Source organism: Ceratotherium simum, chromosome 2, assembly GCF_057802395.1.
Source record: "Ceratotherium simum simum isolate JZ-2026a chromosome 2, ASM5780239v1, whole genome shotgun sequence".
Lineage (NCBI taxonomy): Eukaryota > Metazoa > Chordata > Mammalia > Perissodactyla > Rhinocerotidae > Ceratotherium > Ceratotherium simum.
The window spans coordinates 86706003-86727239 of record NC_141901.1 but is presented as its reverse complement, the minus strand read 5'-3'; the positions used below and the strand labels follow the sequence as shown (position 1 = coordinate 86727239).

Genomic DNA, 21237 nt, shown 5'->3' with positions numbered 1-21237 from the left:
TTGTGGGTAAAGAGAAACTTTTTTCATTTAAGTGTAAGATATGTACATGGTGAACAAAACAGACACAGCTACCGCTTTAATAAAGCTCATAAACCAGAGCAGCATTGTCCAATAGAATGTGATCTACATGTGTAATTTTAAATTTTCTAATAGTCACATTAAAAAGGCAACAACTGAAATTAAAGAATACTTTTTTTTTTTTTTGGTGAGGACGATTGGCCCTGAGCTAATATCTGTCTCCAATCTTCTTTTTGCTTGAGCAAGATTGTCCCTGAGCTAACATCTGTGCCAATCTTCCTCTACTTTGTATGTGGGACAAAGTACATGTGGGATGCTGCCACAGCATAGCTTGATGAGCAGTGTGTAGGGCCACGCCCGGACCCGAACCTGAGAACCCCGGGTCCCAAAAGCAGAGTGGGCAAACTTAACCACTATGCCACCAGGCCAGCCATAGAATACATTTATTTAACCCAATATATACCAAATATCATTTCAACAATCAATACTTTTAAATTGTTAATGAGAAATTTTACTTTATTTTGCCTAAGTCTTTGAAGCAGGGTGTGTATTTTACACTTAACACATCTCAATTCAGACTGGCCACATTTCAAGTGCCCCATGTGGCTATATCGGACAGCGCAGGTCTAGAGGGAGAGATCAACTTGTTTTTTAACCAATATTGGTTTTTTGTAGCTACTTTTCTTTGGAAGGGGGATATTTTTATTTTTTGAAGAGGTAAAACATACCAAATTTCAAAAGTACCAGAGTATTCAGTGAAAAGTAAGCCTTTAAATCCTGTCCCCAGCCACCCGTTTCTCCTCCTGTAGGAAACTGCTTTTAGTATTTCTGTGCATTCGTAAATACATCCATATTTTTTTCCCTTTGTTTCCCACACAAACAGTAGCATACTATATCTAGTTGGGCACTTTCTGTTTTTGTTTTCACTTAATATATTTTAGAGATTTTTTTCATAGCATTGTATGCAGAACTTCCTCATTCTTTGTTTTTTTCCCCTCATTCTTTTTAATGGCTGCATAATGAATACGTCATGTTTTTATTTAACCTTTTGATGGTTTGATAAAATATTTGTAATCTTTCGCTATTACAAAGACTGCTGCTATGAGTATTTTTGCATATAAGTTACTTCATACCCAAGAGAGTATATTTGTAGGATAACTACCTAGAAATAGAATTGCTGAATGTAATTACAAGAATGCTAGAATCTGTAACATGTGGCACATTCTAGGCATCCAATACTTATTTGTTGAAAGAATGTATAAAATAAGAAGTGAGGCTTATTTTTCATTCCAGCAGTTATAGACTCAATCTGAATGTTACTTTTTGGATCTGATGCTTGTATTATTATTTTGAGCACTGCTTTTCCCAAGAGATCTGACCACTCCCTCTCCCCGTTGTTTTCCCTCACTCCACCATATCCCTCCCCCATCGGATTTAGAGGCAAAAAAAGCCGGGGAAATTACATTAATATTTAACAAGGCAGACTTTTAAAGATAATAAGTATTAGGGCTAGGGACGGCCACTTAATGATAAAGGCTCAATCACCAGAAATAGATAATTCTAAACTTACATGCATTTAATAAAGTAGCCTCAAACTATAAACGGGAGTATCAACAGACACAGGGAGAAATAATAAAATCTGTCATCACAGTAGATTCAACACTCTGTTACTGACAGCCCACATACGTCACTGTGCCAGGAACCCTTCTCCAAATCGCTACTAAATGCAATAAATTTTAAGGGTATGGGGTGCCAATATTTTCTAATGAAAGACCTAAGAAAGCACAGATGAAAATAGCTGTAACAACACACCTAGTAAAGCCGAACTCTGTGGAAAGCTCGTAAAAGGCACATGGTGTTTCTTTTTTTTTTGAAAGTCATTTCCAAATATTTCAGCTATTAGCGCTTCCTGAAGAAGCGGGGCAGTGGGTGAGGGAGCCGGCCCCCAACGGACAGCGCAAACAGGAGGCGAAAGTGCACATTTCACTAACATTCACTCAAAAAACCTTTATTGAACACTTACTACGTGCAAGAACTCTACTAATTACCAGCCATTTCAGATCTCCAGAGCTCAAAGAGCTCCAAGAACAAATGATTTCTTAAAAGTAATTCAGATATTTAAGTATTACCTAAACCTGTTTTTAGACAAATCGAGGTGGCTACGGGAAGAGAAAATCGGCGCCACACCCTTTGTGTGCAGGCAGCGAGGACAGCTATGAGCAGCCGGTGGGGTCCTAGGGCAGCCCTGGAACCGCTCCTTCCTTCAGGCGGGAGTATGGTCAGCTATGTCGGGGCGCGGAGGGGACTTGAGGGCGCTTCTGCGCAGGCGCGTGCCGCCTAAATCGACCCAGGAAGGCGCAGAGTTCTCTTTTCGCTCTCAGACATGGTGAGTGTGGTTGTGTTCTGGGCGGCTGTCCAGGAGTGGCGGGAGGAGATCGGGTGGGGTAATATTGAGCAGCTCAGTCGCTCGCACGGTTGTTTCCCAAGTGTTGGAGGATGGTTGGGTTCAGACACGGGCTTTGGAAGGTTTCTTGAGGGCTCCGAGAGGGTGAAGGATTACTCAGCGTTTTCTGCAGACCTCGCGGTCGCGGTCGCCGCTTCTGATTTTACCCAGGCCTCCTCCTGCCGGGCGGGCCTCGGGAGGCAACGGCCGATGTCTTGATACCTCACAGGAGCCAGGCCAGTGGGTAGTTCTTTTTTCCTTCTATGTATTTTTTATGGCTGAACATCTTAGAATCGTTAGTGGTGTGGTCTCGTTGAAGATCTAGTAAATTTTAAATGGGATCCGAAGGAAATTCGCTAGACCTTAGTCCTTTTTGGTAATCGTCATGACCTACTTAAAGTGAAGGCAGTGCAGTCTCAATCACAAAGATTTGGATAAGAAATTCGGAGAACTAGAGCAGCATTCTTATCTTCTGGGGCCTTATTGCAAATACAGAAACTAAGACTAAAGCTAGAAAAGATGAGGCTAAAGGGACTGCTTGCTTGATAAATTGAACAACTTTGGCGGTGCGTAGGTGCTTTGGAACCCGAATTTTTAGGATTAATAAAATTTCGTTAAAGAACTTAGCTGCAAGTTATGGGCTAGCTAAATTTTTATTTTAGTGTTGTAGCTTGCTTTCTGCCACATGTAAGCAATAAGTTGTCCCGAATTGGTAAGCTTTCGTACTTTACGGCGTATGTTTTACTTAACGTTTTTAAGTAAAAGATAACAGATGAAGGTCATAATTTTTTGGGTCGATGATGAGCTGGCATGTATTCTGAAATCTAAAGTTGATTACTACTACTTTAGCTCTAGAATTACTCTGAGACCTGAAAAATACCTGAATCTGTACAAGGCTTTGGTGCTTACGTTCTTTTTAGTCAGATACTTGGCAATTTCTAAATTGAAAGTTTTTGTATGGCAAGATGAAATCAAAGTAAAAAGTTCAGATCTGTATTGAATATATACTCTGGGGTCAAACATTAAAAGGTAAACATTTACGAAATCGCTACTTTTTTGTTTTGAAAGGGCACACCGCAGAAAGATGTTATCATCAAGTCAGATGCACCTGACACCCTGTTATTGGAGAAGCATGCAGATTATATCGCATCCTATGGCTCAAAGAAAGACGATTATGTATGTATGATTTCGTTAAAAAATGTATTTTAAAGAAATCAGACCATTCTGCATAAGCAGGAGGTAGGTCTGTGTTTGGTAGGTCGGTGTTTGTGGCCCATGTTTTTTAAAAATTTTATCCAACTCCTGCATGGCAAGGACTGAATTTATGTCCTTGAACTGCACTGGGTGTACCTTTGCATATCTGAGGTTGAGGGTCCATCAGAATTAGCAATGGTTCTTACCAATACTTAGTTCCAGTGCTTGGCAGACAGAGGAGATTTCCCTCCTGCCCAGATCTGTAAGAGATTTGAGGTATAGAATAAATTTCTACTTTTGTAGTTGAGGCAATACTTGCAAGGTCAATGATGTGTTGGCATGTATTATCTGATTTTACGGCTGATGTGTAATAACACTTTAGCTCTAGAATTACGCTGAGACCTTGAAAAAGTTTTGCCTTGAGTTTTAGACTTTATAGAATAGTTTTCCTCTCTTGGACAATCTTAGGAAAAAGTAATGAACAACTCAGCTGAAAGTAAATATTTTCCCCTGTAGTATCCAAAGAGCTGAATTATCTGCCGTCTTGGAAATCACCTAGTATTGAATTCTTGACTTACGTGTTAGGTTCCCATAACCTTGTAGTTATGGAGTTGTTAGGGACATGTTTATTTTTTTTTCCTGGATGACTAAAAGGTTAGGGCATGACTGATTCCTGCCTTTTTATGTACTGCTCACGTGCCAATTTTTTAAACCCTAAATTTGGGTTCACAGCAAACTGCTAAGACCACCTACCTGATTCAGAACCTCTAAAAATGCAATACATTGGTGACCGTAGCGGAAATTTGTTTGTAGACGCTTCTGTGTACCAGTTTTTATATCTCCTTGATTAGCCACTGTTAGCTGTTTTATCTTAACCTTTTGCATGCTTTGGCTATTTTGGTTTTCAAGTAGTTATATCATTTGCTAGTAGATAACAAATAGATCTTGTACAGAGTCCTTATATTAAAAGAATGGAGGTCTAGGGCCTGGCCCCGTGGTATGTTGGTGAAGTTTGCATGCTCCCCTTCAGTGGCCTGGGGTTCACGGGTTTGGATCCTGGGCGTGGACCTATGCACCGTTCATCAAGCCATGCTGTGCCAGGTGTTCCACATACACAGAGGAAGGTGGGCACATATGTTAGCTCAGGGCCAATCTTCCTGGCCAAAAAAAAAAAAAATAATAATGGATGTCTAATAAATAGGATGTAAATACTCTAAAAGAAATGTTCTCCTCAAGCTTGAAAAAGGCAGATCTTTTTCTGGCTTACACTTCTGTTTGCCTCTTGGGAGAGATTAAAGCCCTATTTGTATTGTCAGTTACAGAGGCGTTTATTGTGTGCTTTTCGGATAACTGACTACCCGCCACCTCCGCCCTCCCCCCAGATTTGAGATTCACAAGTTTAAACTTGCTACTAATGATGTTAGGATCAAGTGAAGTAAAAAGTAACCGTGTGGCTAGTTAGCTTTATGTATGTGTTCAATCTCTAACCCTGCATCAGTTCAGACTGGCACATTAAAGTAATTGTGTATTTTAGGAATACTGTATGTCTGAGTACTTGAGAATGAGTGGCGTCTATTGGGGTCTGACCGTAATGGATCTCATGGGACAACTACATCGCATGAATAGAGAAGAAATTCTGACGTTTATTAAGTCATGTCAACATGAGTGTGGTGGAATAAGTGCTAGTATTGGACACGATCCTCATCTTTTGTATACTCTTAGTGCTGTTCAGGTAAATACTAATTAAAATTAATCAGTCTTGGTAGTGTATTCTCTTAGCTGAGAGGGGGGATTTTGAAACCAGGTATTAACAAGGTGACAAAGTCAGTATCTGTGTCAAAAAGTTACCTGTATCTTTTCAAATGAAATCTATTCTGCAAGGTCAGTGATGTGATGGCATGTATTAACTGAATCCAAAGGTGATGTAAATTCTAAAATTACACTGAGACCTTGGATGGTAAAATGTTTATCTTCAGTATATGTAAATACTTGAAAATCACTAGGAGTTAAATGTTATAACTTTGGTATTGAAGATCCACAAGTAAGGATTTAAAGTCTACTTCTGTATATATAAGTTAGTATAAAGAGTATTGGAATGCTAAGTTAAATTTATATGAGAAAAATAATGCTTTATGGCTAAAGGTTTGGGTTTGTTGGTAATACCTATAATTTTATTGCGTAGGAGATAGTCTGCATGTTTGAGAAAAGTTCACAATGTGTATAGACAAAAGGACTTTGCTTGCCTGACAACTTTAAAGGAAGTTGAGGAAGAAATCAGTAGAACAAACTTAGCAGAGTTGAAGAGGTATTTATTTAACATGGTTTTGTTTTTGTTACAGATTCTTACTCTGTATGATAGTATTAATGTTATTGACGTAAATAAAGTTGTGGAATATGTTCAGAGTCTACAGAAAGAAGATGGTTCTTTTGCTGGAGATACTTGGGGTAATGTCAGTTTAATCCATGCTGTCCAAAATATCAATGTTAAAATGTCCTGTTTTGGTGTTTATTGAAGTTAAGGCTTTGTAGCAGACTTTAAAGTACAATAAATCAGAGGCTTTGCTAATAGTTTATAAGGAGATTTTTAAGTTTCTCATCTTTTCAGGTCCCACTAAGCAGCTGGTCTAATTGGAGTTAATGGTCTGCTGGAAGTTCCAGCATGCACTGTGCTAGTTATAGCAGCATACAGGAGCACTGGAGCAGAGGGGGCCAGTCTAAAAGATAAGGTAGGTGACATTTTTTTCTGCAGATTTGGTGGCTTTGTAAAGTTTTTTAAAAACTGATTACTGGCAGGGAAAAATATTCAAAAAACTTTACAAACTTACTGAATATTTGAGTGGAGGGAGGGAATAGTATTTTACTTGATAAATGTAGATAATCTCTGCTTTAGGGCTGAATACAGTGCAGGCCCGAGAGACCAGCTGCTTCATGGGATATGAAAATCTACTTTTATATAATAGGGTAAGTTTATGTCAATTAGAAATTGACTAATCCTTTTGGTTCTGTGATAGTTACCTTTTCTTTCTGAGCACTCTGTCAACAATTGAAGATCATTTGCTGTTGTTTTTTTTTTTTTTTTTTCTGTGAGGAAGATCAGCCCTGAGCTAACATCTGTTGCAATCTTCTTTTTGCTGAGGAAGACTGGCCCTGGGCTAACGTTCATGCCCGTCTTCCTCCACTTTTTATGGGGCGCCGCCACAGCATGGCTTGACAAGCAGTGCGTCGGTGCGTGCTCGGGATCCGAACCGCGGGCTGCCACAGCTGAGTGTGTGCACGTAGCTGCTACCCCACCAGCTGGCCCCTCATGTGCTGTTACTTTTGACAAAGCATTTTCTTTTTTTTTTTTTGAAGATTTTATTTATTTATTTTTTTCACTCAAAGCCCCAGTGGATAGTTGTATGTCATAGCTGCACATCCCTCCAGCTGCTGTATGTGGGACGCGGCCTGAGCATGGCAGGAGAAGTGGCGCCTGCGTGCCCGGGATCCGAACCCGGGCCGCCAGCAGCGGAGCGCTCGCACTTAATCGCTAAGCCACGGGGCTGGCCCAACAAAGCATATTTCTAGTTCTTGATTTCTTTAGAAGTAAAGTGATTTGTCTTCAGATTTAGCTTTCCTCCTGGCGACCAAAAGTAAATGTTAAACTTTTGAACCCTTGGAACTTTAGCCAGGGTAGTTGTACAGAGTTTCTTTTTGGTTAACTTGCACTGTTATGATCAGAAGTCTCCAGTAACACTTAGGTTTTGTTTTGATCCCTTTTCTCTTTTAGGAGAAATTGATACAAGGTTCTCTTTTTGTGCGGTGGCAACTTTGGCTCTATTGGTAAGTTTTGAATATTGTATTGGAATAATTAAGCATCCATGATTACTCTGGAGTTTAACAGGCATATTTTTTTGTTTATAGGGGAAGCTGGATGCTATTAATGTGGAAAAGGCAATTGAATTTGTTCTGTCATGTATGAACTTTGATGGTGGATTTGGTTGCAGGCCAGGTTCTGAATCCCATGCTGGGCAGGTAATTTACTAATGCAGATTAAAATGTAGTGTTAATTTTGAAGGGATAACCAATTTAATAAACTGGGAAAAAATGTTAATAGCAATTTCAGTGTCCGTGAAATATAAATGAAGTTAACTTGACTGAATGTAATATAATGTGAGATGTTACATAAGAATTGCTTAGTTGCTGATCAAGGAAGGTATTTTTACAGTACTTTGATTTATATACCTTTCTCTGTTGGTGGAACCTTCTGATCTAGGCAAATATAAGTAGGTTTGTAATCACCAAAAGTACGTTTTGATTTTCCATTAGTTTTTAACTAAGCAAATGAAAATATTCTGTCCCTACCTATCCTGAACACCTATTTGCTAGTACCAGAGAATATTGTATGTATAAATAGTTGTCAAGTAAAATTTGCTTTCAGCCATGAAGAAATTTGACAATAGTATTTCATTGCAGAATTGGATCTTAGTAATAGTGTAATTGGATTTGCTCAAATAGTTATGTGACATTTACATGTTTGCAATTCTAACTGTTCATCTATCAGCAAACTTAAACATAAAATGGAGTTTTAATAATTTGAGTAGTCTTTATCACTATTTTATTATTGAAAAATTATTATACACATGTACTTTATGTCTGTAATTTTAGATCTATTGTTGCACAGGATTTCTGGCTATTACTAGTCAGTTGCATCAAGTGAATTCTGATTTACTTGGTTGGTGGCTTTGTGAACGACAGTTACCGTCAGGTGGACTCAATGGAAGACCAGAGAAGGTACTGTTTTGTAAGGTAAACTGTTCTAATAGCTATATAACCTTGAGTAAGTACCACTTAGTCTTAGATTTTTCAGCGTTGCTCTTGTAAATTGGTAGTGAGCTTAAACCCCCCGCTGCCCCCGTTGCTGGTTTTTCAGTTGTACCTCCTATACCTCCTAAAAAATGCCCTTGGCAAAGTTAAAACAAGTAGGGTTGAAATGCTTACTAACCCTAGTGTCCATTTAAAAGACACTCTTAAAGAAAAGATGTACGGGGTACCTTCTGATGCTCTTTTTTATGACAAAGGCCTTTTGATCTTTCCTGTCCTGAAATAGACTCTTGAGTTATCTGAAGGAGTATACAAAAATGGCAAATACTCTAAAGGAGGAAATGTTCAGCAGTGTGGCTTCTCTGGCTCCTGCTTTGTCTCTAGTCTTAATCAGCTACACATAACTCAGGATTTCAGTGGAGCCCCTGGAGATTTTAGTGGTCATGCCTAAATCCTAGAAGAAGGAGATCTTGGCCCCAGACCAGTGTTTTGGGCTGGCACAGTGACTTCACATGGGGCAATGGCACCTTATTGGCCAGCAGTATGTCCCTGATCTCAGAGAGGTCGTTCTTGGTGAACACAAAGCCCAGGTTCTTCAGAACTGGGTGGTTCTCCAGCTGCCCTCGGATGGCCGTGTGCATCATGGTGTTCTTGCCCGTCAGCACCACACACAGCCCTCCTTGGGAGGGGCATGCAGATCTGCTGGGAGCCCACATTGCTCCCACAGTGGAGCTTTTTGAATAATCATTTCAAAAGTTGGATGATCTTAAGGAAGTGGTTGGACTTCCAGGTCATCCTTTCTTCCCTGGGCATCAAAGCAGTGTGTCAGGGATTGCCACAGGGTTTAAAGATGATGTCTCACATTAGCTTTAAAATGTATTTGTATTCGGACATAGCATGAATTTTTAAAAGATCTTTTACCCTATCCTTCTGAAGTCTTTGTATTTTTCAGACATTGAAATAAAGCTGTTTCTTAAAAACGTTTTTTTTTGTGTGAGGAATATCAGCCCTGAGCTAACATCTGTGCCCATCTTCCTCTACTTTATATGGGATGCCCCCACAGCATGGCCTGACAAGCGGTGCGTCAATGCACGCCCGGGATCCGAACCCGGCTCACCAGCGGCAGAGTGCGAGCGCTTAACAGCTATGCCACGGCCCTTCTTAAAACTTTTTAATTCTGAACCTATACCAGGGAATCAGTCATCCTTTAAAACTTAATATCTGATAGCCAGAGACTACTTATTAAGTGAACACATGCATCTTGTACAAACATCTCCACGTGCATTTATGGGTCTGAAAGGACAATGGATTTGCCAAATCAAAGAAATTAAAAAAAAAAAAATAGGTTACAAAACTTTTATTCAAAATCTTCAGTAATTTTTTTTTTTTTTTTAGGAAAAACCCAATGTTTGACATTTTGATTTGGAGAAAGGAAATTAGATTTTCCTACACAAGTCCACAGTTCTGTTAAGCTTTCACACGTTGTGGGTCTTAAGGGCGAGATAGTAAATATTTTCAGCTTTGTAGGGCATATGGTCTCGTTGCAACTACATAACTGCCCGGAAGAGCAAATGCTGCCATGGACAATAAGAAACGAATGGGCATGGCTGTGTTCCAGTAAAATTACTGTGGATGCATTTGTATTTTATATGATTTTCCTGTCACAAAACTATATTTTTGTAAACCATTGACACATACAAAAAGGCTTTATTGTAGCCTAGATTTGACCTCAGGGGCTATAGCTTTTGTTGGGCCCCTGACCTAAAATATGATAGGGCATGGTAGTGCTTTCTTCTGGGTCATTGTATTTTTAACTTGGCTTTCTCAAGATTTCTGAATAAGTTAAGGGAGGAGGGCAGTAGGGAAATACCCACAGGTGGTTTCTAGTTAAAGTCTGATGAAAAACCTGGGCGACTTTGAACAATTAGAAAATGGTTCAAGGTGCAGATTGCCAGGAACCTACACTTACAATCCAGGACAGCTTTTAATGTGCCTATGAGTCACCCAAGGATCTTGTTGAAATGAAGATTCTTACTCAGCCTAAGATGGGATCTTCTGCATTTCTTAAACTCAAGTGACCATGTTTAAGGAGCCAGGTTTTAGGTGATTTTTTAAGCAGGTCTGTATCTACCTGGACAGCACTTGTTGAAAATGTGCTACCTAGGGAAATACATCCTTACATCATGATGGATTTCATGAGCCTTATCACCAGTTTCTTGGATAAGAAGCTGAGTTAGGCATTCATTGCAGATAGAAATAAAGGTAGATGGATGGTTGTCCCTGAGTACTGAAACTCTGGAACATTTAGCATGGGTTTCTGTGGATTGGAGTGTTTGGTCATCTCTTTTCTAGTGATTATCTTTAATTCTAAGCAGTTTATGGATTTCAGCATTTTAAACACTGTGTCAGTATATCCTTTGACTCCCTGCCCCGCCCCCCAGTGTTTAGAAAATAAAATTGTGGCAACTTTTTGTGGCTTTTTTTCCCTCCTAGCTACCAGATGTATGCTATTCATGGTGGGTCTTGGCTTCCCTAAAGATAATTGGAAGGCTTCATTGGATTGATAGAGAGAAACTGCGTAGTTTCATCTTAGCATGTCAAGATGAAGAAACAGGAGGATTTGCAGACAGGCCAGGAGATATGGCAAGTATATTTCTGACATGTTCATGGAGCAGTTATATTTTCAGTGTTGGTTTGTGTTACTTTTATGGTTCTAAGCCTTTCCAGACTTAGAAATGGAAAATATTCCAAGTGTTGCTTTGAAAGCTGGATACTTTCTTTGTAATTTTTATTTGAGAATATATGAAGGATATAAAACAAGTTTACAGAAATTTCTCATCACCTGTTGCCACAAAATTAGTTTATGGTAAAGGTCCTGTGTTAAAAACTGTAATTTGAGGGCCGACCCGGTGGCACAGTGTTTAAGTGCGCGCGCTCTGCTTCGGCGGCCTAGGATTTGCAGGTTTGGATCCCGGGCACTCACGCACCGCTTGTCAGGCCGTGCTGTGGCGGCGTCCCATATAAAGTAGAGGAAGATGGGCACGGATGTTAGCCCAGGGCCAATCTTCCTTGGCAGAAAGAGGAGGATTGGCATTGGATGTTAGCTCAGGGCCGATCTTCCTCACAAAAAACAAAAAACCCGTAATTCGAAACCATTATTTTTATTTCCAAAAACTAAGCATACATTCAAGTAAAGGAAATAAAATAGGCTACAATATAACCATCGTTCGGAAGCAGGGTTTTAGAAGTTTACAGTTTGTAATACTCTATAAATTCTTATTTTTTAAATAGGTAGATCCTTTTCACACTTTATTTGGAATTGCTGGATTGTCACTTTTGGGAGAAGAACAGATTAAACCTGTTAGTCCCGTTTTCTGTATGCCTGAAGAAGTACTCCAGAGAGTGAATGTTCAGCCTGAACTTGTGAGCTAGATTCATTGGTGCAAAAGTTGCTTAGTGTGGTTTTGCCATCTTAACATTTCTGTATTTGAAGTGCTTATCAAACTTAAAAATGACTACTATGTTAATATTTTGTATGTGAATTGTGTTAATTTTAAATTATATAATTATACGTACTGTAAAATAAAGACCTTTATTGTATCTTTAATTTTAAATTTTTTCCTGGAATGCTGTTACTCTAAGTACAATATTTTGTTTGTGCTTTAATGTATTTGTTATTTATATGTCTCCATAACAGCAAACTTTCTTAGTTTAACAACTATTTAGTTGAAGAAGTCTTGTGTTCTGCTTAATTTTTTTCCGTGTGCTCCCTTTATAAGTTATATAACGATAGTTAATGTAAATTGGTCTGTGTCGATGAGAATGTTAACTGAAAAATTGGTAAACCCCATATATGAATTAAAAGATGCACAAAAATAACTGGCTTTTGAAATTTGTGAATATTTCATAGGTTTATGGTTACTCTGAATTGGTCACAAAGTAATTTAGGTAAATGACAATTGACCATCTTAGAATAGGATTGTAATCTAAACTACTTTATTCTCATTTTTTAACATTTTATGTCAGAATCAGGCGACTTACCCAAGAGATTGTTACCTTTTTTTTCCCTTCCCAATAAGGAAACAGAACTGGATAGTTGTCACATTTTTTGAACCTGTGTTTTCAGGAAGACTAAAATGAGCATAACTATTCTCAAGAGTTTTACGTTCTTGGTAAAGTATTTTAGTGAACACTTTTCTTGAGATGGAAGTTGAAGTTTTCTCAAGCATGTTTGCAATACCCTGTGTAATAGTCATTTTAAGAATGATTTTACACATGAGTAGTGATGATTCAACACAATCATTGACCAGTGTCAATTTTAACATCTTGAAAAAATTTTCAAGATGGGATTTTTGAAATGTCTAGTATTGTTTTGGCAATTCACTGAAGAGTTTAGGTCGAGTTGCCAGTATTTTGTTTCTGAAAGTTTGAAAGTCATTGGATGGAACAATGTGATTTAAATGGTATCATTGGAAGTATTTGAAGGGAGTTTTTAGGACTGCAGTCACTGCATGTGGGTGACCTGTGGTGTGAATATGTGATTATTGAGATACTTAACACTTGTGTGAATTCAGTGATAAAATAGTATCCAGGTGTTACAGTCATATGCTGGGTAACGACATTTGGCATACAATGTTTGTCCCATAAGGTTAGTGCCATATAGCCTAGGTGTGTAGTCGGTTGTACTGTCTAGGTTTGTGTAAGTACATTCTGATGTTCACAACGATGAAATTGGAAAAGAACACATTTCTTGGAACATAGCCCCGTCGTTAAGAGACGCATGACTGTACATATTCTTTTTTCCCAATCCTAGAGTATCTCTGAAATGGGTACTAGTTCCATATTCTAGAATAGTAAACAGGCACAGAACTTAATTTCCCAAAGGTCATTGTTTGATGCAAAGCTAGTTTGAATTTGTGTAGTCAGCTCTTAAGTAATCCATGCGTATGTGTGGAAACCACAGCACTAGAAATTGAAAGATTGGGAACTGAAACTGTGCAAGAGGTCTCATCTGTTCTTTTCTCTGGTTCCTACTGTACTGTGCACACAGCCATGTGCTTACTTGGTGAAGGGCAGTCGTGCAGTGATCCTAATACAGTCTGGATATCTAAGCTGTAAGAGGTTAATGGCTCTTTCTTGTCTTGAGCCGCAAGACGGATGTTAGATTTGTGCTCATGTGTGAGCCTCGAATTTATTTTCACTATCTCATAGGTACTGGGTACACACTGTGATGGATGATTTATATATTTAAAAAGAAGATAGTGTACCTAGGGGTGTATAGGAAACGGTAAAAAGCACCCAACACACTGCGATAAGGGAAATACGGTGCTATGAGAATAACGGGGCTACCAAGTAGGATGGTTATTTGATAGACTAAAGAATTCAGTTCAGCTAATACCGGCAGGTTGAGGAAGACTCTACCTAAGATTAAGCTCATAACCAAGTACTGTGGGAGGTGGTGGGATTGCTAGGTGTGGATGGCGGAAAGGTGAGGTACCCGGCAGGTTGGGGATCTGCGCCTGCGCCCTGGAGAGCGCGGCGAGCCGGCGCTCTGCGGCTCCGTGCGCCTGCGCGCCCTCCTCCCGCCTTTTTTCACCTTGCCTGTGTTGTGGGGCTCCGCGAAGGGACGCTCGGAAAGCTCATACTTCTTGTGCCTGGGAAGGCTTGTGAGAATGCTGAGGCCCGAGATCTCATCCACCTCGCCTTCCGTCCCTGCGGCTTCCTCCTCAGTCGAGGCTCCGTCACAGGGTCCCCGCTACGATTTCAGACTCCCGGAGACTCAGAGCCGCGCTTCAGCCGCGGCCTTCTCCGCGTGCAGCCCTCCCGGCACGTCTGGGGCCGCGGGCGACCGGAGCAGCAGCAGCAGTCTCCCTCGCCGCCCGCCGAGCGCCCGGCCTGCTCAAGGCAAGGAGTGGGGGGAGTCCCCGTCGGCCGAGGCCTGCGGGCCGGGTTCGGGGAGCCGTGGTTAGTGGTTACAGAGGAATCAGCTGCGGTGGGTTGGAGGCTGAGAACAGGGTGCTCTGGGAATCTGATGGGTCTGAGTGATTAAAAGGCTGCACTCTTCAAATTGGGTTTATTAGGAGGCTGTCATGGTGGACAGCTCACTTCTGAGGAAGGCAGAAGTAACTTCCGGTGTGGTGTCCCTCTTTCCCCGCCCTCCGGAAGCGTATGACAAAGGACTGAGTTTGGGGATAGGACTGGTGAACCACTTGGCTGCTGAACTTAAGTCTCCAAGGCCGCCTTCTTTTTTGTGTGTTTGAGGGAGATCGGCCCTGAGCTAACATCCGTGCTAATCCTCCTCTTTTTGCTGAGGAAGACCCGCTCTGAGCTAACATCTATTGCCAATCCTCCTCCTTTTTTCTCCCCAAAGCCCCAGTAGATAGTTGTATGTCATAGCTGCACATCCTTCTAGTTGCTGTATGTGGGACGCCGCCTCAGCATGGCCGGAGAAGCCGTGTGTCAGTTCGCGCCGGGGATCCGAACCCCGGGGTGGCCAGTAGCGGAGCGCGCGCACTTAACCGCTAAGCCACGGGCCGAGGCCTTCTACAACAGGATGCAAGTAGATTAAATTTAACATTTCATCTTATTCAGGTGAATAATATGTTTAATATTAAAATATGTATGTCCTTCAAGGCCAGGTCAACTTGTTTATTTTATATTTGGTTACTCCGTTCATGGCAAAACCATCACACAGGGTTTTCACACAACATTCGGACTCAGTGGTAAAGTAACAAATGCGAAATCCAGTGGTCCCTTTTCCTTGCATCTCCTGTGCCTTTTCGCTGTATTTAATGTTCCCGACCAGCCTTCTCTTGAACTCTCTTAATTTGATTTCCTTGGTTACACTCCCCCCTGTTTTTCTTCTGCCTCCCAGAGAACTGCTCAACTCCTTTGTTTGTTCCCGTATTCTTCATTTGCCCTTATAGTTTTATTCCTAGGCTACTTCTACCTAGATGTGATTATCACCACAGCTCAGATCCCATCTATGCTCCAGATTCCTGTGTCAGCCTGTCTTCTGAAGGTTCTGGTAAGAGACCAGTGGACGCCTCAGATTCGCTATATGATTAGTTGAATTCATCTCTCTGCAGCTCCTCCTGTTTCTCTTATCTCAATCATTGGATTCTCTAAATCTTAAACCTAGAAGACTTGAATCAAGTATTCCCTCACCCGCAACATCAAATAGTTAACAAGTCCTGTCTATATTTATCTTTTAAATAATTTTATCTCTTTCTATCTCTGTGCCATGACAGACCCTCATAATTTTATGTCTGAATTATTGCATCAAACTCCTAAGTATTCCTTCTTCCAAGCTTGCTTACAGCATCACCAGAGTCATATGGAAAATGAAAATCTTATCATGTCCCTTGCCACTTAAAATAAATCAGTGGCTCTGTATCTGCAATTAAAAAATCAAACTCTTTAGCAGGATATCCAAGGCCATTCGGGATCTTTCTTCAATCCTTACAGTCTTGTCTCTCATCACTTCTTAATATTAACCCTGCTTTCTAGCCTAACTGAGCTACTTGCAGTTCCTCCAAGGCAACATGCATGTTTACATTGTCAATCTAATCCCCTCTTTTCATGAAATGCTTTGTCACTCATTTATTTTAAACAGTAATAATAACATCCACTAGTTAATGAGCACTACTCTGTTCTAGCTTCTTACTAGGCATATGGTATCTCTGATCCCTACAATAATTCTGCAAAGTAGATTTTTCTTTTGTCCCCATTTTATAGAGGGAGCCAAGGCCAAAATAGATGAAATAGTTATGTTAGGAGCTGAGGGTAATAATATTCTGTGCTCTCAGCTTATGGTTCAGTAGAAAAAATCAATAAATACACTTTTAAAAGATAACTATATGTGAGATATTTACAGATTTTTGAGGTATTTATAAGTAGGGGAACAAAAGTGGCAAAAGAAATTCTGCAAAGGAAGTTCGACTTGAGCTGATGTTGAAGGATAAGTAAGACAATGTCAGCTAAAGGGAAGGAGGAGAAAAGAGAAACTAGAGAGCATTCTTAAGAAAGAAAAACATGTGCAAAGGCACAAAAGAAGTATGATACAGTATGTCATGTTTGTAGACTACAAATAATTTCATTTGGCTAGAGCAGGGGGGTGATCTGATATAGATAAACTTGGAGTATTTGTAGAAATTCCATCTGGGAGTTTATCTGCCATGCCAACAACACGTCTCTCTGGTTTTGGTGATTCTAGAGATGGTAATACAATATCCTGATAAAAGGAATTTTGTAGAAGCAGCAGCTTTTAGAGGGGAAAACGTGTCCATTCTGCTATAGACATGTTGAGTGAGAAGAGCCTCTGGGATATCCACGTATTCATATTAAGGCAGTTGAATATATGGGTTGAGGGCTAAGAAGAGAAAATTGAGGGAGATGAAGATTTGAAAATTACCTGATATTTGAGGCCAGAGGGGAGAAGATACAGCCAAATAGAGATCAAGGAAATTGGAGGAGAACTAAGAGAAGTTTGAAGAAGGGCCTTAGAGTCTAAAAGTAACCTGAGAACAAGAAACAGGCCTGTCTGTCTCCAGTTTCTAGTAACCACTCCCTTCCTTAGCTCCTTTAAGCCTACGGATGGTAATGGAGTGCAGTATATCTTGGTTCTACACACTTCTTTATGATGATATCCTTACACCCTATCCACACCTTTGTAAATATTTCTTTTATCAAACTCTCCTCAAATTATGCTAGCTTGAATGTGTCATCTGATTCCTGCTGAGACTCATACAAAGAAGCTAGATTTTATCCTATAGTGGATATGGAGAGTCACTGAGGAACTGTAAGAAAGGGAGAAATTTCTGAAATTTCTTTTTCAGAAAGATCACTGGTTATGATGTGAAGAATGGATTAGAGAGGCATAATATTGAAGGCAAGGAGAACAATTAGGAGACTTGTACAAAAGGCCTGAAGAAGACATGGGCTTATAATGGGCTAGTAGGAGTGGAAATGGAAAGAAATTTTAGTGATATTAAAAAAAAAAAAAGAATTACACAACTTGGTCACTGATTGGGTGTTTAGAATTGATGAAATAAGAGTTAAGAATGAGTCCTAAGTTTATGACTTGGGTAACAAGGGTACAAAATGGTACAATTGACCACAACTACTAATAAAGAATAAATTGTGAGAGAAAGATAATGAGTTCACTTTTGGACATTTAAATGTTCTGGGACAATCTACAGGTTTACATCCAAAAGGTAGTTAGATATATGGACCTAGAGCCACGCTGTCTGATAGAACTTTCTGTGATGATAGAAATATTCCATATATATGCTGTCTAAAATGGTAGCCACTAGGCAGATGTGGCTTTTGAGCATTTGAAATGTGGCTAATATGACTAAGGAACTGAATTTTTAATTTTATTTAATTTTGATTTAATTTGAATAGCCACATGTTGTGAGTAGCTACTATATTGAACAATGCAGGTATAGACCTAAGAATGGTTTTTGCATTTTTAAAGCGTTGAAAAAGTAAAAGAGTAATATTTTTGACATGTGAAAATTATATGAAATTAAAATTTCAGTACCCAGAAATAAAGTTTTATTGAAACACAGCCCTGCTCATTCATTTACATTGTTTATAGATGCTTTCCTGTGATGGTGTCAGAGTTGAGTAATTGTGACAGACCGTATGGCCCACAAAACCTAAAATATTTACCATTTAGCCCTTTATTAAAAAGTTTGCCAACCCATGGTTTACAAGTAGGAGAGGAGTTAGGGCTGTATATGAAGGTTTGGGAGTTCTCAGGAAATAGATATTAATAGAAACCAAGATAATAGATGAGATGCCCAGAGAAAGTGTATGTTGATTTGTGAGAAAAGGTGAAAAACATGTAGAACCCTGGTAGGCCAAGAGTAAAGAGGCAGACTGTTGGAAAAAGCATCTGGCATAGGAAACTAAAAGCAAGTGGTTTAAGGAGAAAAAAGATAGAGAGTTGTCATGGAAATCAAGGGGACTAGGAGAAAAGAGCCCCAATATATTTTTTTAAAAACTTCTATATTCCAAGACACTATGCTCGGCTGGTTATGTACGTTCTGTCAAATTTTATGACAACTCTGTAAAATAGGTAATATATCAATATGTAAGTACCTAAACAAGGAACTGAATCCAAGTGAGTCTAAAACTCTCTTTATACCAATTGTATGGGAGGAGAGAGTTTCAATGAAGAAGTCAACAGAGGAAAAGAGATCTCATATTTACTATACGAAGTAAACATACCTGATGTATTTGAAAATCTGAAGGTTATTTATGATTTTAGCAAGCGTAGTCTCTGATTTTGTAGAAGCAAAAGCCATATTAGCAAGCACATTTCCTTATATTTTAGTATAAGATTATTTATCAATAATGTCACTAAATTTATCATAATTTGTTATATTTTAAAAAGTCATCATGAAATTTTATAGAAAGTGAATATGGTATAAGTTATAGGGATTAATACATCATTGCATAATTCTGAATCCTTAAGAACTTATATTTAATTTTTTGAATTTAGGTTTATTTTTTGGAAACAAAAGATCTTACGCAGAAAGCACATTTGCATCAAATTTTACTTTTGGTACAAGCTCATCTTCTGTACAAGATAGTTATTATCCTCAAATACCAAAAACTCCATTGTCTGCTGGAAATCCCCAGAGATCAAGTTATAAAAGCTGGACACCGCAAGTGGGATATTCAGGTAAAATGAGTGGAATATTGACATAGATGACTTTTTGAAACTTTTAAAGTTTTGTAAATTGTAAATTAGGATGGTTGAGTTCATTTGAAGTTATTTGTAATGGATATGGATGACTGAAAGTAAATACATCAATTTATGCATATCCATAATTTGAGGCCAGGTTAATAAGGCTACATAGTTTCTGATATTTGTTAAATGCAAGTCTACATTATTTTAACCATTCTGACAAAATAGCACAAGAAAGAGAAGCTCTCCCTTTTATACACGACATTCATTTAAATTTAGAAGTGTGTCCTGATAATACTATTGAGAATTTTTTTTTAAGACTTAAATTTTAGTTTTTATCTAAATCTACTAGATTTTCTTGAGGGGAAAATATGTGAAATAGGTCTACATGTGTAAGCATTCTCTAAAGTACATATAGTGGTATTTCTTGGTTACACAGTATGTGAATGTATACATTTACAAGATAATGACAAATTGTTTTTCTAAGTAGTTCTACCAATGCACACTCTTACTAGCAATGTATGAGAATTCTTTTTGATCTACATTGTCTCCAACATTTGGTATTGTCAGACTTCTTAATCTTTACCAGTCTAGCAGTTGTAAAATACTACCTAACTGTAGTCCTAATTCGCATTTTCCTGGTTATTAAGAGGTTGATTATTTTTTCTGTTTTCTTTCTTTTTTTTTTTTTGTGAGGAAGATCAGCCCTGAGCTAACATCCATGCTAATCCTCCTCTTTTTGCTGAGGAAGACCAGCTCTGAGCTAACATCTATTGCCAATCCTCCTCCTTTTTTTTTTCCCCAAAGCCCCAGTAGATAGTTGTGTGTCATAGTTGCACATCCTTCCACTGCTGCATGTGGGACGCGGCCCCAGCATGACCGGAGAAGGGGTGCGTCATTGCATGCCCAGGATCTGAACCCTGGCCGCCAGCAGCGGAGCGTGTGCACCTAACCGCTAAGCCACGGGGCCGGCCCTGATTATTTTTTCTTAATTGTCTGTCTTCTCTGTTGGACTATAAACTCCATGAAGGGCAGATACTGTAGCAGTCTGCATCCAATCTGAAGTAGAACCATACAGTGATTTAAACAGGAGATTTAATGTAAAGAATTATTAAACTATGATTAAAGAGTAACTATAGGTTATAAGAAAACTCTATAAGGCACTCTAGGGCTGAGGGGACTCCCAAGAGGTTATACTTGGAAGTCGGCCCCCTCTGGGACCCTTTTCCAAGGCTGGGGTACAGATCTCATTGGAGAAGGTGAAGTTGAAACTACTGAATGGCAGATTCAATAGTGCCTGCAGATTTGCCAGGCCAGTGCTGGTTCACTGTCCAGGGCAAACAGGAAGCAGGTAGGGTGGGTGAACTGTAGCTGGTGGCTGGCACATGGATGTACAATGGGAGAGAGCTCTGGTGTGGGCAGGAGGCTTGGAGTACATAGTCTCCCATTTGGGACGGTAGTGGCATCAAGAGGACTGTGGGAGACGAACTTGAGGAGAGAGTGAAAGATCAGAGGGAATCAGCATAGGCAGGAGGCCTGGAGTGCAGGATATCTGTATCAAGAGGGCTGTGGGAAGGCTATTACCATGCCATGTTGGGGCTATGAGATTGTCAAGAGACAGCACATTCTGGGTGTGTGGCTGGGAAACATCACCACCAGATGTCCTTGTACCTACACTGCTGATCCACCATGCTGCAGTGGAAACTGCAAGGGAACCCTTCATCCTGCAAGGTCCCTGCAGTGCCCTCTACTGAGAAAACTTAACATACACACTTTAAGGAGAAATGCTTATAGGAATACTGTCCGTTATTTCAGAGCTTATATTGAAGGGTGAATTTGGAGCTGAGTGACAATAAATTAACTGGCATAACTCCTTTGTCTACTCAACTGCCATATATGTCATTCTAACACATTTGGACTCCTTTACAACAACAAAAATGACTCTATATCTCTACCTATTGATGCATCTATCCTTACAAGTGAGGAAGTTCTTACTCTTTCCCAAAATGAGATGACTTATAGTTCCAACAGTCATTGTATATTAATTATCTTAAATTAATATTGAATATTATTCACTGAATAT

At 39.5% G+C, this 21237-nt stretch overlaps 2 protein-coding genes and 3 non-coding genes across 8 annotated transcripts in view; all 5 read left to right on the top strand.

Annotated features, from left to right (window-relative positions):
* Window positions 1-2329: 2329 nt before the first annotated feature.
* RABGGTB (Rab geranylgeranyltransferase subunit beta) lies at window positions 2330-12334 on the top strand. 4 transcript variants are annotated; one of them, XM_087448913.1, is made up of 9 exons: window positions 2332-2404; window positions 3530-3637; window positions 5190-5387; window positions 5995-6100; window positions 7422-7474; window positions 7556-7666; window positions 8300-8440; window positions 10949-11098; window positions 11747-12334. In XM_087448913.1, exons 1-9 carry the CDS (start codon window positions 2402-2404, stop codon window positions 11885-11887), a joined length of 1011 nt encoding a protein of 336 aa, XP_087305039.1. In that variant the 5' UTR covers window positions 2332-2401; the 3' UTR covers window positions 11888-12334. The 4 variants fall into 4 exon arrangements, with proteins under 4 accessions (XP_087305049.1, XP_087305039.1, XP_014643845.2 ...); XM_014788359.2 differs by having other exon boundaries at window positions 2338-2404; window positions 8300-8425; XM_087448920.1 differs by lacking the exon at window positions 2332-2404 and adding an exon at window positions 2473-2701.
* Window positions 3254-3333, top strand: LOC147918083 (small nucleolar RNA SNORD45). Its single transcript, XR_015549367.1, has one exon. It is a non-coding gene; the product is annotated as a small nucleolar RNA SNORD45 (small nucleolar RNA).
* LOC147918082 (small nucleolar RNA SNORD45) lies at window positions 3977-4060 on the top strand. Its single transcript, XR_015549365.1, has one exon. It is a non-coding gene; the product is annotated as a small nucleolar RNA SNORD45 (small nucleolar RNA).
* On the top strand, window positions 5536-5607 carry LOC147918081 (small nucleolar RNA SNORD45). Its single transcript, XR_015549364.1, has one exon. It is a non-coding gene; the product is annotated as a small nucleolar RNA SNORD45 (small nucleolar RNA).
* A 79-nt stretch (window positions 12335-12413) lies between the features above and the next one.
* The window catches only part of MSH4 (mutS homolog 4), a 91951-nt gene continuing 83127 nt past the window's right edge, over window positions 12414-21237 (top strand). Inside the window, exons 1-2 of the mRNA XM_004431512.2 lie at window positions 12414-14359; window positions 18966-19148. Coding sequence (XP_004431569.1) covers window positions 14128-14359; window positions 18966-19148 — 415 coding nt within the window. The 5' untranslated portion in view covers window positions 12414-14127. The remainder of the gene's footprint in view (window positions 14360-18965; window positions 19149-21237) is intronic.